Source organism: Mchenga conophoros, linkage group LG17, assembly GCF_057382185.1.
Source record: "Mchenga conophoros isolate Kocher_MC1m ecotype Shallow Benthic linkage group LG17, M_conophoros_male_GT1.1, whole genome shotgun sequence".
NCBI classification, from domain to species: domain Eukaryota; kingdom Metazoa; phylum Chordata; class Actinopteri; order Cichliformes; family Cichlidae; genus Mchenga; species Mchenga conophoros.
The window spans coordinates 12,527,345-12,547,143 of NC_140542.1; the positions used below are offsets into that span (position 1 = coordinate 12,527,345).

General features: G+C 40.0%; 1 protein-coding gene and 1 pseudogene across 1 annotated transcript; one reads left to right on the forward strand and one right to left on the reverse strand.

Annotated features, from left to right (window-relative positions):
- Positions 1-814: 814 nt before the first annotated feature.
- Positions 815-5,062, reverse strand: LOC146555136 (uncharacterized; annotated as a pseudogene).
- A 7,160-nt stretch (positions 5,063-12,222) lies between these two features.
- On the forward strand, positions 12,223-19,135 carry LOC146555137 (fetuin-B-like). Its single transcript, XM_085252412.1, has 7 exons — positions 12,223-12,482; positions 12,892-13,005; positions 13,474-13,561; positions 15,380-15,540; positions 16,700-16,813; positions 17,114-17,200; positions 17,378-19,135. The coding sequence occupies exons 1-7, from the start codon at positions 12,267-12,269 to the stop codon at positions 18,029-18,031; spliced, it is 1,434 nt and encodes a 477-aa protein (XP_085108538.1). The 5' UTR covers positions 12,223-12,266; the 3' UTR covers positions 18,032-19,135.
- Positions 19,136-19,799: the final 664 nt, after the last annotated feature.

Below are 19,799 nucleotides of genomic sequence, written 5' to 3' on the forward strand. Positions count from 1 at the left end.
TCAAATCAAAGTATTTTATTTACATTAGATTACTTAAAAAAATCATGTTTGATGTACTAATATTAATCGGTTATCTTAACATCAATGTATTGCATAATGTCAATATATTTTAATGTTTAACACCAACTTATTTTTATTTGCCAGTCGTACGCAATGATATTATGTAATGTAAACACATTGCAATTATGTTCCTGCAACACAACTTATGGCTTTAAATCCTACTTAATTTTTTCAATTGAAATATTAACTGATCATTATTGACAAAAAAAAAGGCAAAGACTGTGAGTGCTACTGAACAATTCACCTTTATTAAACTGTAACAGCAGTGAAAGCAGCAATTCTGCCATGAACAAATCCAAAATCACATCCATATAAACTTGTTAACACATTTTTAAATAGAGCCTGCAGAAATAACTAAAAGAAAAAGTTAGTTTGAGAATATATTTGCAAATATATCACAAAAAACTGACCTCAGCAGCAAATAAAAGAAAGTGCTTATAGATGATCCTGTCATCTCTTACATATAACATTTGAATTAATTACACAATTGAAAATGTAAACTAAATTAAGACTACCTGAAAAAAAGCAACACGCTTTTATGAGTAAACAGATTTACAAAATATAACTTGTGTATTATTTGACAACAGTTTCAGCTTCTGTACAAGTATTTATCTGTACAAGATTTCAACTAAGTTGAGCCTTAAATGACATTGTTACATAACTAATACCAAACACCTACATGAATTTTAATCTTCATTTTAAACATGTAAGCAGGACATTAAGGTTGACTTAGAACATATTGCTAAAAATCGTCAGTAAAAATTTCTTAGAACATGATACCAAAAGGAAGAATCATCCTGCATTGCAGTCACATGAGGGGAAAGCAATAAAAACATAAGCAGTATAACGTTACTGAACACAAAATGAAAAACTGCAAAGAATTGCAGAAGTGCAGTCTTTGACTTCTCAATGAAACAGATGGTTTTTGAAAGCAAGAACTTTAGAGAGTTTAGCTCCATCCAGTTCCATGAAAACCTTCTGGAAAACGTCAAAGTTGTAGCGCAGGTCCGCAGGGTAAGCAAGGTTTAATGCATACATGAGTCCAAATAGCATTATCACAGCAAATGCTACATTATCCAAAGTCTTCGCCACCCTGATGCCTGCAAGGACAACTCTTGTTCATCTGCTGAAGCTTGCTCTTTAAGAAGATAAATTCAAACAGTGGTGTCTTCAACAGTCTCACTGATGGCACGTTCTTCGATGCCCTGTAAAAAAGAAGCCACGTTAGTCATTTCATGCCAAGTAAGTAATATGACAAACTGTGGAAAGTCTGAAAAAAAAGAAGAAAAAAAAAGACAAGTACATACCACATACTCCCGGATAAGCATGCCAGCGTCTTCACCCATGTAGATACACACTCCCTTGACAGACGCAGCATCAACATCTTTGCACTGAAATGAAATGTATGTAATTAGCATCTTCATTCAGCCCTTGTCCTTCATTTAAGTTTTAATAGTGTACTTTACATGAATGTTTTTAAAGTAAAGGCACACAAATTAATAATAGGTTTACTGGCAATTAATAATAAGTTGACAAAGTGAAGGTTAAAAAAACAAGCAGATGTAAAAATACAATATGAGAGAATTTATCATGGGAAAACATTTGATATTCAGGCTTTATCACTTACATTATCCATTTATGCCACAATTCTTTTCAGTATTAGTCCAAGCTCTCCTCTTCTGTTGACCAACTTCACCAGGTTGTCCAAGTGGAGATCCAGCTGAGCCAGGAACTTTGTTTGAGGGGGGATGGTGGCAATTCTCTTAAACTCAGTGTTGATCTGAAAACATGAGCACAGAGGAATGAGCTTCAAAGGTTTACTACCTGGAAGAAGGCTGCAATCACTCATACTGAAGAAATGGGCTGTCAAATAACAACTGTGCCTTAACCATTTTAGGCTAATACCACAAGAACACCGTGTATGAGGCAAACCTTACCTCATGGAAATCAAATAGATCAGGCCATCTTGCCATGAAAGCCTCCACCATTGGTGCATCATGGACAACTTCATGTCTTCTGTATGAAAAAGTCTTTTCCATCTTGAGTTTCACCAACTCTGTTACTCTTTTTTTATGTCCATGTGGTGGGCTTTGGCATGTCAATAGCTTTAAGAGTCCCTTTGTCTGCTACTTCTGAAACTGAGGTGAGGTTAAGAAACTCATTCCCAAACAAGGAATCCATAAACTGAAGTCTGAAACTGCCCTGAAGACAACACTGTCTCTTGACTTCAACGATGAGATCCTCAGTTGATTCAGGCGCTCCATTAGAGAGTGAGCCAAAACAGTCTTTAGGACCATAGGACTGTAGGCAAAAAAGAATGACATATTCAGAAAGAATCCTTTCAGTTTAGTTTTCATAAAGCTATCCATACCCAATAGTCAAAGTTATAAAGATCAGACATAAAAAAGAAGAATTTATCTAATGAAATACATGCGACTGAACCTATTACACTTATATGAACACCTTTTATTTCTATATGCCTTTTTAAAGTCACAATGTGGACTGATCCAATCTCATAGACAACCAATGGATAAGTTTCAAGGAGTTCACAGAGTGAAATGAGAGTGAATATTCTTGATGATACTGGGTTGAGCTCAAAAGCTCTGTCGTGCTCTCTGTACCAGCCACCAAGCTCTCTGACAATGTAGAATATGCTGTGGTACAATGCAGATATGGTTTTTCAGTATTCTGGCAATCCACCTGCTGCCCTTTGGGCCAGTACCATTCCATTTCTATAAGTTATGCCCTTTAATGTCACACACTGTGCAAGGTTGACCTCTAGAATGTCAGGGAATATGTACCTAATGACTTAAGCTATCTCCTCTTTAACTCTTTAAATCCACTAGAAAGGCCGATACAGCTGAGCTCTCTAATTCAGACTTGCCAAGAGATGGGGAGTTTAGATAGTAAGCTATCATCATCTGATGTTTTGACTTCTGTAATCATAAAGGTAAAAATTCTACCATCACAAAAAACATTAATTTTAATTGAAAAAAGGTATTCCAGTCCAGAAGAGCATCAATGGTTTCTTTAAAGTACCAATCTTTCCCTCATTTATACATAATGTTTTGAGAAGCAGCTCACATATGTTCTACACAAACTAGAAAAAAAGAGGGGGGGAAAGGGTCCTAATTTGTTTTGGGCCGATGTTGGAAAATTCACAATACATCACTTAATAAGACATAGTCTGTTGAACAAACTTATCTCCTTGTAGATATCTGCTGTATTACTTGGCCGTGACCAATAGAATAGTCAAGTAAGTGACACTTCACCTAAAACAATGACTAAATGGAAAAATGATTTGGCATTTATGGGCACAGGTTCTTAAACCCACGTCTAAGGTGGCAGGATCCTTATTATAACTGCTGCGTGTCAGCAGCAAGAATTAAGGTATAGCACTGTGGGGCTCCCAGCTTCTTAAACTCTGACGGTTACAGCCGGACTAATTAGCCACTGTAGCCATAACTAGCACGAGTAACACAAACACTACTGCGCTCTCTCAGTGATGTTTTAACTTGCTAAGCCATCAAAAACGTCAGTGCTCTCTGTCACATGCATAAATTCCATATCTGACCGACAACAGCTGCAATTTGTTACTATTTTTCAGTTTTAGCCACAAAGCTAATACCAACTTTAGCTAGCACTGTAAAAACAACATGTAGATGCATTACAGATTAATTTTTATATAGCATGCACTACAACACATCTGTGAAAACGTACCCAACTAAAACAAATGTATTTAAATTACTTACCTTCTCAGTATGCCTGACTCAGTGCCAAAGGTTGCATGTGGCTAAACAGTCTTCCAGAATCTGGCGGTCAATTGCGCTCTCCTTAAATTATGTTGTTGTCTTATTGGATAAGACTCTAGGTCTTATTATCCAATCATATTTAGTTGTTGTCTTTGAATATATTGCATCATTTCCGGTTGTTGTCAAACATGATTACAATGGTTTTAGTATTCTAATTTAGTCACTTTAAATCAATGCAAGAAAAATGAGTAGTCTCAGTATTGTTTATAATCAAGTAAATGGTACTTTATTTAATCATGTAAATAAGAGAAACATGAAAGGCTTGTGTAGCATTAACTAAATTCATTTGTGCAAATTCAAAAGCCTGCCAATTCCCATTTTTTCAGTGTACTTTAAATAGTGTCTTTAGGCACTTTGTTTCTAGCAGCCTATTGCAAAAACATACAGTTTGTTTAGTTGAATCTATAACAAATGTAAAGTTAGTTGCATTTAGCAGACATATAGTTGTACTTCTGCCAATAATCAAGATTATTCGCAAAGAATCATTAGCTTTATAAATCTGAGGAAGTTGAGGAGCAAAAAACATAAATAAGTGTCAGGCCTAAAAAATTACCAAAGACTGAGGATTAGTATCTGAAAGTCATGTCCTTAAGAGATGTTTCCTGTTTGTCATGCAAAATATTGGACCAAGCTCAGCACTCACATAGCAGAGATTTCACAATTAGGTGCTGGCTCTCTAGATAATGCCTCTTATCCCAGTGACACACAAGGGGGAGCTTGTTTATTCACCATTGAGAAGACACCCAACACTGTGCTTCCAAGAGGGTCAGTAACCCTGCATATATCTTCACTTATGGTGTAACATCTCTTTTCCACTATAACAACAGCTGTATGTTAAAACAACACAGCACAATATGCAGGAACAAAACTAAGTAAGTTTCATAACAATAACAGATACAGCAAAGACAATTTCCTTAAACTTAACATGAAGCACAGTTTGCCAGAGGCATGATGGGAGATAACATACAGATTACAACAGATTACATTCAGCCAAATCTTGGAGGTTTTGGGGAAGGCAATGCTGGCAAGGCCTTTTTTCCTCTATGGGCTATAAACCCACACCTGCCGGGTGCAAGACCTTCCCCCCTTCTTTGAGTATTATGTTTCTCATTGACCAGACACTCAGCTGTGGTAACAGCACTCTGGGCGGCGACAGTATATGCTTCAGGTCTCTTGGTGAAGTAGTCCATGGCAGGAAAAGGACATAGCGGTTCCCTAGGTTAGTGGTAGGGAAACGGCCAAGGATGACTACCCCAACACCTTCCATGGGAGCCCCCACCTGATACTGTTGCAAGTGGGGGCCATTCTGATGGCCCCTTCTGGGCAGTGCAAGCATCATACTGATGGAGCTCTACATCTTGGTGATACCCTGGCCAGTAGAACCAGGACCGAAGTCTTTGCAAAGTTATGGTGACTCCGAAGTGACCCGCAGCCACCGAACCACGAACCAGGTGGAGCACATTGGTATGTAGCTGATGAGGCACCAAGAGCTGGAAAACCTCACGGTGGCCCCCGTTTGGTTACTCAGTGATTCTTGAGATAAGGGACAAAACATGTCCGCCAGATAAAACCCAATTTTGGGGTTAAAAATATGAATACAAGTGTTAACCACACTGACTAACAGACAAACCAAGGCAATGTTTATGCAACAAAAGCATGAATTTGCATTTTTTATACATATATATTTATTTTAAATGGTACAATAGATTACCAGTACCTTAAAAATCCATTGTCCAGAAGCAGGTGTGATAATATTAAAATACAGGGAAAAAAAGTAAAAGTAATGTAAAATTAAACATCATGGCTCTCGTCACTAAGTATTTAAGTCAATAACATTATATAATATCAAAAATATGCAATTGAAAAAATTTTTCCCTACTTTTTTCTAGTAGAAAAGAATCGGGAATTATTGTGGGTAGCTTACACTCTGAGGACCCCTTTACCACTTCCTGTTTGGTACACATGCCATGAGGTCACTGCTGTGATAATTTATTTTATTTTTATTTCATTTATGACACACCTTTCTGATAAAACTCTGTGTCACAACCATAGCGCGTCAACACCAAAGTCGATGTAAACCAAGATTTATTTATTTTGTTTTGTAAAAAGAGCTTAATTTAGGTAGATTGTAGAGGCCATAAACAAATGATGAAAAACAAGATGGTTTCTGTCAGAAAAACATGACGTCAACACCATCAGGATTTTTTGTCTGACGGTGTTGACCCTTTTTCTAATGGTGTTGACAAATGTCACAAAAGTGTGCTATTCACCATTTATATGAAGTTATTTTTTACTAATATTTCAGATATATTACTTCCTGTGTGTTTTACTGATATTTCTGCTTCACAGATGTGTCAAATATTATCAAATTTGACTTATCTTGAATCTCATTGTTTATGTATACATTATTAATCCTGTAGGAAAATGCTTAGTACTCTGCATTTAACCCATTCACTCAGTGATGCAGTGGGCAGCTACCAATCCAGGATAGCCGCTGTTGGTTGAATGCCCAACCTTCCGATCATGTGGCATCTACTGAGCTATCTCTGCCCCGAGAGCTGTTCTTTAAGTGATGATGTATGAATCCTGCTTCCGGGCCCAAACTACTCTGTGTTTATTAAGCCTGTTGTGCTGTTAAAATGTTTTAATGCTTTTTATCTTGTTCTATTACATCTGAGCAAGCCCCTAAAAACAGTCAGTGATCACTGTCAGCCTAACCGAACCCTCACGTTAACTTTTATCAAGTGGAAAAAAGTTAGCATTCATTCAGCTGGTATATCATGTTTAGGGGGAAACAAGCAATCTAACTTCTAACTCTGTTAAATTTCATATATTCTGTTTTCATGGATGCCTGGATGTTACACCTGGTAGAGCCACACACTGATCATTTTATTAAAGATGAAAGAATTTAGACAGTTTGTAACTCTCAGTGATGCCGCAGAGATCCTTTGACTTTGGGATCTGCAGCAGAGTTTGGACCTGGAAATGACTAATGACATCAGACTTAAAGACCGGATAGCATTTCTATTGCTTAATGCATAATTGTGTTGTGAATATTCATCCTTAATTTGTAAAAAAGCATAAGGTTCAGAAAAATTATAGTGATTATAAAATGGTACATTTCAGACTAGAATGGCAAAGGGGAACCTGTCAGTAGAGGAATGAAAGAGAAGGAACAGGGATGATCAAAAAAGAAGGAGAGAAAAAATTAACAGCCAGCTTGAGTTTCTCATAAAGGAAAGGGAAAGATGGAGAAATAGAGTGAAAGAGGGAAAAATAAAGAACATCAGTGATCTGAAAGGACAAGAAAAAAGGTAGAAGAGAAGGTTTTGGAAACAAGCACAGAGAGACAAAAGGAGAGAAAGTACAGCAGGGTCCACAACCACAGAGTACTTTAGGAATCAAGGAGTAGTAGGCAGCTACTTGCTGGTGAACTGTTAAGATGTAGAACTTGACATGTGCAAAAACAGAATTGTTATGATGTGTCTTGTGACATTACAAAGGTTGCTAAGGTTTAATGGTCATTTTGAAAGAAATAAAATCTTGTTTTCTACTAGTGTGTCACCACCATTAGCACCTTGTCAACTGGAGTTTTTGTTTATTTTTCTCTTTTGGAGAACCATATAGTTTCCTCCCTCATGATCTTCCAATAAAAATACGTAATTTTCTCAATAAATGTGTAATTTGCATCCTGCTTAATATGATTGTTTCTTATAGAGATTAAATACAAGCTTCTGAAAATATGTATGACTGTAACTCTAATAATAAACAGCCAAAACAATCTTACTTTTAAATGTAGTATAATTACTTTGAAAACATATGTGCATAAAAAATAGAATAGAGAAGCTGCTAATAGTCAAAATAGCTGAAACAACTTAATTTAAAATATATATTTTTGCATTTCTTTGTGTCTGACGGTGTTGACAAAAACCTTGCACTTCTCCAGCAAAAGCATAAATTATTAAAAAATGTTTCACCTGGGAGATTGTACCAAAACATGGTGAGACGGCCAAACCTTTGTGTAACAATTATATGTAAATATGTTTTTGAAAAATCAAAAAATATATTTTAGAAAATTAAAACCTGTTTTGTCCCTAATCTCAGGAATCACTGAGTTACACTATCCATCCATCCATCCACTCTCTTCTGCTTATCCTTATCCCAAGTGGACTGAAGCCTATCCCAGCTATGATAGGGCAGTATACACCCTAAATATGTTGCAGGGTTAATTAACTTTGAGAATTTCTATGAGTATTAATTATTAAAAATAAACAATTGTATTTCTTTGAGTCCATTTACCCAGTTCAACAGTATGCTATGACCCGTCAGTTTGTCTGAACCAGAAAAGTCTGGCCACACAGCAGTTTGATTATTCTTACGGGAAGTCTAGCATCACAGTGCAAACAGGCCCTGCAAAGGAAAATTTTCTAGAAAAAAAAGGATAAACTGTTACTCAGTCTGCTTGCAATGCTTATCTGTTATGGTCCTTTTTCATCTTTTATATTCTCCGACCATCGGACCAGGATTTTATAACTTCATCTCTCATGGTGGGTCGCAGTATGTTGAGCCTAGCAACTGCAAACCTACACGTAATGTATTTTAAAGACAAATCATTTAGATGAGTACTGTAAGTGTCACTGTGTTGAGCATTGAGCTCCAATACATCTCTCTCTCTCTCTGAGAAAGTGCTTATATAGATTGCCTTCTCTGGCGGGACAATTACATGTTAAAGATCAAAGAAATGCAGAGTGGCAGGAGAACCGTGTTTACCTTCATAATATTCTTAAAATAACTGATTTCATGTTCTGAAATATGTTGAGTGCTGTCTTTGTTTGACGAATATAAGCGTATAAGCACTGTTAATATAAACTGTTGTTATTAAGAGATTAGAAAAAATCTTTACTTTGTGACTCTTTCAATATGGTCGTCTGACAGAAATATATATTACCTCCAATGTGTTTCATAGTCTGATGAAGGCTAAAAGGATGAAACATTAGCATGTTTGTTGGCTTGGCCAAATAAATTGGTATATTTGAGAATTGTCACACAAGTTTTATGTGTTTGCAACCTATTTCCTTTTGGTATTCAGTGCTGGAGTATTTACAAAATGCTTTGGCTCCACTGTTGTTAGTATCATTAGCTGAATTTGTCAGTTACAATAACTATGAGGATTTCTGACTATTTAAGTTTTAAAAAATAAACATACCCTGTTTCCCAATGCACTATGACCTCTCATTTTTTCTGAACCAGCCTTTGGCTTGCAGAGCAGCAGATGCCAGCTGTTTGCTCATCCTTACTGGAAGTCCAGCATCAGTTTGCCAAAAGGCCCCACAAAGAACATTTTCAGACTAGCATATGTGTTAATATTAACCCTGTAGGTACAGGGGGATAATTATCCATTTTTGGCTACTCATAATTTTTCCATTATATTTCAGCTTTAAAAGGGTCAGCCTTGTCATTTGGTATCATTCTTTCCAGAACAATCTCGCGTCTGATTTTGCATTTATTTTTTTCGTTTTGACCTAAAATCACACAAATATAAAATAAGACTAGGAAATTTTTTTTTTCTGTGAAAACCACAAGCATGTTTAACAAATCATTCTATCAACTTGTCAATTTCAAAAACCTATGCATAAATTTTGGAAACAACAAAGGTATATACAACTATTTACATAATAATGCAGGAAATGCCTCTGGAATGTTGTGTACAAACTCTTTACAGTACAAAAAGATGTTTGTGTCACTCCAAAAAATAGTTCCTGTCCACCAAATGACAGACAGGTAATTCACAGATTGACCAACAGCCTTGTTTACAGAGCCTTAAAATATAAGAGGAGAAAAAGAAAGCAAATACAGAGAGAATTGTTTTTTAAATGTCTATATGTCTCCAGGAGAAAGGTGGATCTCTTTACAAACACTGAAGGAGACGAGTTAACCAACTTGGAACTTCCACTGTTGGACGAAGAGGAAGACTCCAACTCTGCAATGCCCCCGCCATTTTATACTGTATAGCACAGAATCACAACTACAGTACGGTCACCTCAAAGCACTATATTGTAAGGTAAAGACCCTTCAATAATACAGAGCCACAGTGTTCCTGCTCATTGCTCTGACCTGTGGGTAATTAAGCTGTCAACTTATAAGGCCAGCGCTCTCGACTTCTCTTTGCGAGATTCTCAGCAAACAGAGTTAGTGCAGGCCAACATAGTGTTTTGTGAACGTCATAGTAAATTACCTTTTGATTCTCGTTCATAGCTACTCACCAGATTGCCAGACACCAACCTTCTCCATAGAACCTGCATTTGGACGCTGGACCTCTCAGCGGTCTTTATAGCCAAGGCTATCGCTCACTCCACGCACCTGCCTGTCTCAACTTCAGGAGTTTTGGATTCCTTACCACTCTCCCCTCCACGCTACTGATCCACCTGTGGCAAGTAAACAGCTTAAAGGAACATTCAGAACCATCATCTGACAGCAATCACCTGGAACCATACCTGAGCTTGTTTACTCTTATTTCAGTGACTCTGACCCCCCTGGACCCTGCCATCCAGTCTGACTTCCCCTTTGGCCCCAAAATCACAGAACTGCAGTTCTTGTTTTTCTTGTTGCTTGCATAGCTCAGGTTCCATAAGTGCTCAAAACTTTAGCATTGTTCATGGCACATGTTAATACTCATTGCTCACAGTTCAGTTTAATAGTCTCGTTGCACATTCACTTACTTTGAAAATAAACTTTGTTACTTAAACATTAACCAGTTCTCCGCCTGCGTCCTGCATTTGAGTCCTTTTCTCCCGAGTCGGCCTACAGCCATGACATAGGCGGGCCCAGAGGCCAGTATGCAACATGGACCCAAGCACAGATACAGACACGGACAACAGAAACTCAGTTTTAACAAGACTTTATTTACAGATGTAAACTTGTACACAAAGGAAAATGTGCGTGGGGAAACTTGTCATGTGTATGGTCTTACATTTTGTGTGCTATGCGTGTAATGCATACATTGTGTTCTGGCCACAAGAAGCTTCCACTCCCAAGTGGTAAATCCAGGCTCGGCTCTTCTTTAGGCAGTCTTCTTCAGAGAGATTGGCTGTGGCTCAGGATATAGAGCAGGTTGTGCAAAAAGTTGCTGGTTATATGGTAAATGGTAAATGGCCTGTATTTATATAGCGCTTTTACTAGTCCCTAAGGACCCCAAAGTGCTTTACATATCCAGTCATTCACCCATTCACACACACATTCACACACTGGTGATGGCAGCTACGTGCAAATCGGTCGTCTGACCTGGGTATAGGGGCGAAAGACTATTCTTTTGGAGGCACTATATCCTTGGTGCCTCCAGGCTGCCTGATGACGTGTGGACAAGGAACCGAATCTTGAGTTGCTCAAGATGCACACTGGATTGTGGGTCTGTTCATGAATATTAGACACAGAGCTTGAATAATAGTACCCTATGAATGTATGTTGGATTGGGTGAGTGAGGCTTGTAGTAAAAAGCCCTTTAAATATTCAGAAAAAGAAAAATGCTGTGTTATATAAGTGTAAAACTAAAGTTAGTTCAAAGTTAGTGCAAGACAGAAGTGCAAATGCATTAATAAATAATATGTACCATTTAAATCTAAGAAAAACAGCTTCATTGGTAGGAATCATTTCCTAAAGCATTCTTTATGGCAGCGAGGTTGAATCGATCTCAGAGAAACGGGGCTCTGCTGCCTGAACAGTGTGGAGTGGAGCAGGTGTGATGGGTTGTCCTTGATGGAGAGCCGTTTGTTCAGTGACCTCCTGTCCCTCACTGAGTCAAACGCCTCCACATTCTGACCAATGATATCGCAGTTTTTTTCCTCAGAAAGTCAACTCCCATCTCTTTAGTCTTGCTAACATTCAGAAGGTGGTGACAGCCATCCTGAGCAGCTTCTCACTCAGAAGAAGTAGCTGAATGGAATTAAAGCACCGGAGAAATTTAAAAAAACATGATTCTAACAATGCCACCTGTACCATCCAGGTGAGAGTGAGTACACTGCAACAGCTGGATAACAGCATTCTCACCACTTCAAGAAGAAGGTTAAGCAAACTGAAGAAGGTCAAAACTTTATGCCATGTTGTCGATTAGGCTCAACTGTGTGGCAACACTGGACCATGTGCCTATTGATCCAAAAGAAGAGAGGGTGTACAGCCTGTTTATTTAACAACTGATAACTTTATTAAGCAAGTGTGTGTGTGTGTGTGTGTGTGTGTGTGTGTGTGTGTGTGTGTGTGTGTGTGTGTGTGTGTGTGTGTGTGTGTGTGTGTGTGCACATGTGGGTAGCAGGATATAAAATGTGACCTCTCCATCTCTACACAGCTCTTTTGGAAGCTCGAGTGTGACAGTGTGTAAGAGAGTCGTCCCAGGCCTTTACCATGAAGACCTGCGTGCTGTTATCACTGCTGCTGGCGTTGGGTTGTGTGACCATCAATGGTGCACCAGTGGAGCATGGTGGCATGGAGCCAGGCTCATGTGAAGACGCATCAACAAAAGCAGCTGCTGAACTGGCTCTTACCAAAATCAACCAGAACAGGAAGGAGGGCTACGTCTTCAGCCTGCACCACCTGTCCAACGCCCACATAAAGAGCCATGTAAGCCATGCTGCTGAGCTTGCAGTATTATTACTGTGTGATAGACCAGTGCTGTTTAGGGTGGAATTACTTTCTAACAAAGTGCCAGATTTGGTGAAACAGAAATTAATCACATTCATTTTTTATGACAGTAAGTCCGGCTGTTTACTGAATGCATGATGCTTGGAAACCGTCATAAATAGTGTTTGTGTTTTGCAGACACTACCTGGCTTAAAATGGTCAAAATAAAAACAAGAAAAACAAATTTAGGTGACTTGTGTGAAAGTTTAGGAGGTACCATGAATCACTGGAAGTGACCAAGTGAAAGCTGTTAAATTCAATTACATTTTTATTGACTGTAAACATTGCTTGATAAAGTGTGTGTGTGTGTGTGTGTGTGTGTGTGTGTGTGTGTGTGCATGCATTACAGGGAGAGAATGGTGTGGTCTTCTACCTCACTCTGGATGTTGTGGAGACCGACTGCAGTGTTCTCAGCTGGAAGGACTGGAAGAGCTGTGACATTCGTCCAAGGGAAAATATCAAGGTTAGAGCACACGCACACACACACAAACAAAAATAAAAACACAAACAAAAACATTCCTGACTTGCATTGCAATTGCACACACCTGCTGCTATATATATATTTTTAGTATTTCTTTTAGCACTATTTATATTATTATATTACTATTTATTACTTTATTGTTAGGGCTGTTTTTGTTGTGCATCTGCACCTTATTGTTGTCAATGTCTACGCATGGGACAGTGTGAAACGTAATTTCAATTCCTTTGTATGGCAAGTACATTTGAAGAAATTGACAAATAAAAGTATTCTATTCTATTCTATTCTAAGTGCGCACACACAGAGAACGCAGCAAGGCTTTCTTAAAATCCTCAAATCTTTCTGTTTCAGCATAGTGATCATCTTGGGTTTTTGTTCCCTAAGCATTAGTTCAGAAGTTGGAAGGGGAATAAAGTCATTTGGTGTGTTGATATATTGTATTTGTGTTTGCAGGTATATGGACAGTGCAAAGCTGCTATCTTCATCAATAAGGTGCATAGAGTGGAGCGCCTCTACAAATACAGCTGTGTTATCAGACCAGGTATGAAAAATATTACATATATATGAAAAAAGGAGTTGCGATTTTTAACGATCATATCTATGATGACAACCAGTTCTACATATACAGCAGCATACTTTATGGAGGAAAAATAAAAACAGGCTGCACCTTATGAGACAATTTGGTGGCAGGTAGCTCCATGCCCTCCTGGGTTTTAATTGCACCTTAGAACACACATGCATCAACACTACAATGAGCGGGTGGAGGGAGGTTTGGAGTCTTCTCTCACCCCCATTCTCTGCGGGCTGCTGGAGCAGGGGGGCTAGGAGGAGTTGGCCGTCCGACTGCGGTCTGGAGTGTGGGGCCTCCCTGCTGCTGCGGAGTCGGGGCGGTCTGCCTCCCCCCACCGCAGGGAAAAGGGTAACGCCACCTGGGTCTGGGTGCAGTTCCCCCCTCCAGGGGCAAGGGTACCTAGACCCGGTTCGTAGAGTACGCTTGGGGAGTGTGATCATGTGTACAGCGTCTCTTTATGTCTGTCTCCACGTTGGTTGAGTGTGGAGTAAGTGCATATGAGAGCATGAGGGTGGGAATGGATGTTTGTGTCTGTGTGTGCCTGTATGTCTGTGTCTATATGTCAGGTTGGGTATCAGACGCCACCTCTCTGGGGACATCTCGGGCCCTCCAAGGTTTGGAGGCCTATCTCCACCCACCACCACTTCCCCTGCCAGTGGCGGACTCCCTCAGACATCGGTGCGTTGGTGGTTCTTTGTGTCTGGGGGTAGGCGTCCGGGTACACACCGGCTCACTCCTTGGCGGCCGCTTATCGGGGCCTGGAGCCTGGGGCTCGCTCGGGCCACTTCAGAGGTGGGGTGCCCCCGGCCTCTCGGCCTGGGGCTCGGTCACTCAGGCACAGCTGGCTGCCGGCGGAGCTCACGGGCGCGTCACTGCAACTCCCCCTGGCTTCTGCTCCGCCGCTGCTGAGTGAGCCCTCATCTGGGACTCTCCTCAGCTCTTACTGAGACAGTGGCGCGGCTGCCCCTCTGTTGGTCTTCCTTGGTCTGTTGTGTTCTGGGGGCCTCTGGATGTCTGAAGTTTTGATCTCCTCCATACCTGCTTCATACCCTGGAGGACGGGGCTGTGGCTCCCCACACTCCCTAGCAGATCGTTACATGGAGAAACCTTTGGAATGCAAGCATGCTGATCCACACAGGTATGCACACAGGTGTACACACGGGTATTCACAGACGCGGACTACAGCTTTCTTGGCTGCTGCCTCAAAGCACATTGTGCGCTGTCTATCTTGCGTGCTGCACAATATCGTTTATTATTTAGTATCTACTGATATCTACTGCTAGCTAGTTTATTGTGATGGTGCCGTTTTTTTTTATTATGTTGCTCTTTGTTGTTTGCTTTCTCTTCTGTTTTTTTTCTCCATACAGGTGACCCAGGTGTTTTGTTTTTTTTGTTTGTTTGTTTTTTTTTCTCTTTCTTCCCCCCTTCTCACCGTCTCTTCTCCCCTTTGGTTTTCTTTCTCTCTCTCCCTCTCTTTCTTTCATTCTTTCTCCCTGTCCTATCCCCCAGTCATGTCTGTCCCGTTTGTAGCAATTGAAAATAAAATAAATACATAATTATAATAAAGGTCAATCAAATGGACCAATATGGCAAGGCCATGATGATCCACTTGGTAAAATAAATCCGCTTGGCATCTTTCTTGGCCTTAAGACAACAATTCTGATGGCTAAAGATCCAAACGGGACACAAAAAAAAAATAAAAAAAAAATGAGACAATTTGGTGAAATTACAGGTTTCGTGCAGCACCAACATGTAAAACCACTTTTTTGTTCTGCTCAATTCCTGCAGGTAGGGTGCATGAGAGCTGTCCCGGCTGTCCATATTTACCTCGCAATAATGAGGAAGCTGAAGTTCAGAAGACTGTGACCAAGTCTCTGGAGAAATTCCACAACCAGAGCAGGCTGGCCAATCGGTTCACTCTGCTCAAAATCTCCCGTGCTACTGCACAGGTCAGATTACCACATATCCAAAAGAAACATCAAGATATGTGACATAGAAACATGCTAGCTAACCAAATACTTACTGGCTTACTTAGGCCAGGAAGTAAAACATCCTATAAGGTAGAGATGGGAATCACCATACATCCCACGATACGATATTATCACAATACTTAACACACGATACGATATTATTGCAATTTTTAAAAATATTTTGCGATATTCAGATTCTGTACATAAAGGTAAACTTTATCAATATTCATTATATCTAATATCAAAGTCTCGCACTCAGTCTTTCTCTCATTTCAGTCAGTTTTATTGTTGACAAACTGAACGGTTTGTATTACAGTCTAGTCCAACTTAACTGAATGCAACCATCTGGTACAATTATAGCTATTCTGAACTATGCAATTTGTAAAAACTATGCAGCCCATTCAGCAACTGAAGAACTTGAAAGTAAATTAAAACAAAATATAATTTTACATTAAATAAAAAAGTTTTAAACTTAATTAAAATAAAACATGTCTTAAATTAAAATAAGTAAACTGTCATGTTTATTGCTGCCAAAAAAAAAGTTAAACACATTTGGACATTGAAGGAATGTCAGGATTCTTGCTCAGAAAAAGGATCTGATCAACGTGCTCTGAAGTCAGAGCACAAAAACTTTTTTTGTAACAAAATATCGATTTCTGCTGTCCCTGTATCGATACATTATTAGCAAACAAAATATCACGATACTACACAGTATCGATTTTTTCCCCCACCCCTACTATAAGGACACCCAGAACCTTACATGCAATGTCTGCAGTTAAACACTATAGCTGATTGCCCCCCCCCCCCCCCCCCCCCAATCCTAGATGTGTAGGGGAGGAACAGAAAAATCTCTAAACATACAGTTTAAGACGAGGTTTAATTTAAGTACAACAATGACAACTATTATCAAAATCAACCTAACACTGGGTGACACTGAAAAACTAGCGCATACAGTCATTACTTCTGGGCTAAACTGTTATAGTTCAGTATTGTCACTTTGTGCAAAAGGTTCACTGAAAAGCCCTCGATCAATCTGAAATGAATGAGAATATTAACAGGGATAAGAAAGATCTTTTATTCATCATGGACTCTCATTTAGATTGACATATTGTTATGCTTTTTGTGTTTGTGTTTCCAGGTTGTCGCAGGTTCAATTTACCGTGTGGAATACACCATCCAGGAGACCACCTGCCCCCACAGCACAGAAGCAGTGACGGCTGAGAACTGCCCCCCTATGGACTGCGAGTTTGCTGTGAGTCAGGAGAAAGAATTATTAGTCTCACTCATGTAAAGTTGTAGTCAGACGGGTTGATGAGATCAGTGCAGTATGGCTTTTCTGATCAGGGGGTCATTTTAGTTTTAATGCTGCAATCAAAGACCTCTGCTTTCCACTCAAAGCTCTGATCCAGTGTGTTCTAAGTTCTACTGACTAGTTTGTGACAGCAGAGGATTACTTTTTCATTCAGTATGTGTAATTGTTCCACCGTAGTAAAACCACAGGCATCCTCAATCCTCTGCTTTCTTAAGTTTTTTCTTCTTTTTCTCTTCTCAGCACAAGGGCTTCTGTAAGGCATCCCTCTTCCAGCCTCTTTTTGATGAGGAGCAAATTAATGTCGACTGTGAGCTCTATGTGCCTGAGGTAAGACTCATTAACATGTCATATCTGTATTGTTCAAATATCCTTCAGTCGCATAGGGAACAGTGTAAGTAATAAATGGTGATGGGGGACCTAAGAAGGCGCTTAGTTTCCTTATGCCTTGGGCTGGCTCTGTTTTGTAAACTCTTTATTATAGTACACTCTGTATAAAATCTCCAGGCTGCTAAGAGACAGATGATGCTCCCCCTGCTGGGTGGAGAGACTGACCACAGCCACAACGACACACACTCACACAGCCACGACCACACCAAGAGCCACTCGCATCATGGCCACAACAGGAACCAAACTGATGACCACAATCACCACCAAACACATGACCATGCCACAGGCAGTTCCCACAGGCACTGGGACCACTCCCACGACCACGGTCTGAACCACGATCATGTGCACACTCATCATGCCAAGGCACACAACAAGCACGCTGTAGGTGTGCACATCCATGAGCATGACCACAAGCTGGCTCTGGACCACGACCACAAGCACGGTCACCTACATGAACACGAGCACCACCACCATCCCCACGAGCACGAACATGAGAACACACCCCACGATGATGCAAAGGGAACAGTGATAGTCCTGCCTGCCTTGGGCCAGCCTGTGACCTTGCCTTCCTTCCCTGATGTCCCCGCCGGTGGGCCTGGAGTTGGAGTCACTCTCCCACTTAAGCCTGACCCTCAGGTTCCCGGACAGATGGAGCCTGCCATCGAGCCCTTCCCAACCTCAGTCTCTGCCCTGTGCCCCACCAAAAAGGGAGGGGATCAAGGTGTGGGGATTCTCTTTGCTAATGACCCCATGTTCAAGCCGGCTGCATAATGTGGTGTATGAAAATGTAATAAACACAGTGTGCAAAACTCATTTAATTACTGAAATATATAAATAAATAAATAAATAAATAAATGTGTGTGTGTGTGTGTGTGTGTGTGTGTGTGTGTGTGTGTGTGTGTGTGTGTGTGTGAATGGACTGGTTCTTACACCGTATAGCGCTTCCTTATGCTACCTGAGGACTCAAAGTGCTTTATAGAACTTCATTCTTATTCGACCTCATTCACTCATTCATAGAGGCACTGTTTTCTATGCTTTTACTACATAAGTGCTTTCTAACATCGACACACATTTATATTTCAAAGGAAACATCAGAGAGCAATCTGGGACAATGGGCCCATATGGGTCACAAATGGCATGTTTGCTGGGAAGGTAGTTGAGACAAGTGGCTTTATTGTCATTCCAACCGTGTGCAGTGGTACAGTACACAGTGAAGGTGTGTGTGTATAAGGGATTCTGCAGCTAGGTGCTTGGTACTTTAAAATTAGTTCGTTGCTAAGTTACATGTAATGTATTAATGCTGACATCCCTTGGTTTAGGTAATGTTTTTCTCCTTGAATCATGTATCGGTTAGTGTTAAGTGGCTTAAAAACTGAAAACATTCTGCTGAAAAGGTTAAAGTACAAAGGAAAACTGAAAAACAGAAAATTGTCCAGTAAGCCTGAGGAACTATTGCTGTAGATCAGTGGTTCTCAAACTTTTCACAGTGAGTACCACCTCATAAAATATATGGCTGTTGAAGTACCACCCTTATGATTAACATTAAAGTACAATAGTATAGGCCTATTTAACACCATATACAGTTTACATGAGACAATTTTATTTCTTATATGAAAATTATTTATTTTAACTGTCATAAAGAGGACGTGACAAGTGATAATAATAACAACTGTACTGCATTAAAACATTCACAGCAGGTGGGATATCTTTAAGTAATGACGTATGAACCCTACTACCGGCTCCAAACTACTCTGGGTTTATTAAGGCTGTTGTGTTTTTAACATATTTTAATGCTTTGTATTTTGTTCTATTTAATCTGAACAAGCGTTTATTTACAGTGGCAGCAAAATGACAATAAATCCCCGTGCACTTCCATGACTCCCGTGTCGTGTCTTCTTCTCCAAAGTCCATGCTCAGTGCTCTCCACTCCCGTGTGTCCCCACACCCCGTGCTTGCTGCCCTGCGGTGTTCCACGCTCCTCCTGAGGGGAAATAACAGAGGCAGCCATCAAGACACTTAATTCCAGTAGGCATACACTCACAGACGCTAGATGACTGACGTGGAGTCTCACACAACAATCCAGCGTCGAAGAGCGCTCAGCCAAACTGTTAAATAGCTCCCAGACAAGGCTTGATCAGGTGTGTGTGATTCTCCTCCGCAGGTGTGGCCTGGCTGACACACCCACCAGGCCTGAAGAACGGGTGCTCTGCCACATACACACACACACACACACACACCTATACACAAACATAGAACAGCAGCACCAAAAATACACATGTCCGTATTTTGATTCAAAAACATTTTTCATATTACTGTAGTTTAGTAGGATTATGACTTTTACTGAAGTAAAGCAGTACGAGTTCAAACTATTTTCAGACACTCACACGGTGCTGATGTTCATGTAATGCATCTGTTCTAGCACAGCAGGCTGCACACAAGCATGCAGAGTGTTTGCTAATGTGACAAAAACGATTAGGAAAAAAGTGAGTCAACCTCTAATTCACATTTCAGGAAACACTCCAACAGAAATATTTACAGA

Excerpts from the sequence above, each read along its gene's own strand:
- LOC146555137 (XM_085252412.1), top strand. The coding sequence starts at position 12,267 with ATGAAGACCTGCGTGCTGTTATCACTGCTGCTGGCGTTGGGTTGTGTG. Across the intron at positions 13,006-13,473 it reads GTCCAAGGGAAAATATCAAG|GTATATGGACAGTGCAAAGC; the intron begins GTTAGAGCACAC and ends TTGTGTTTGCAG. Across the intron at positions 15,541-16,699 it reads TCTCCCGTGCTACTGCACAG|GTTGTCGCAGGTTCAATTTA; the intron begins GTCAGATTACCA and ends TTGTGTTTCCAG.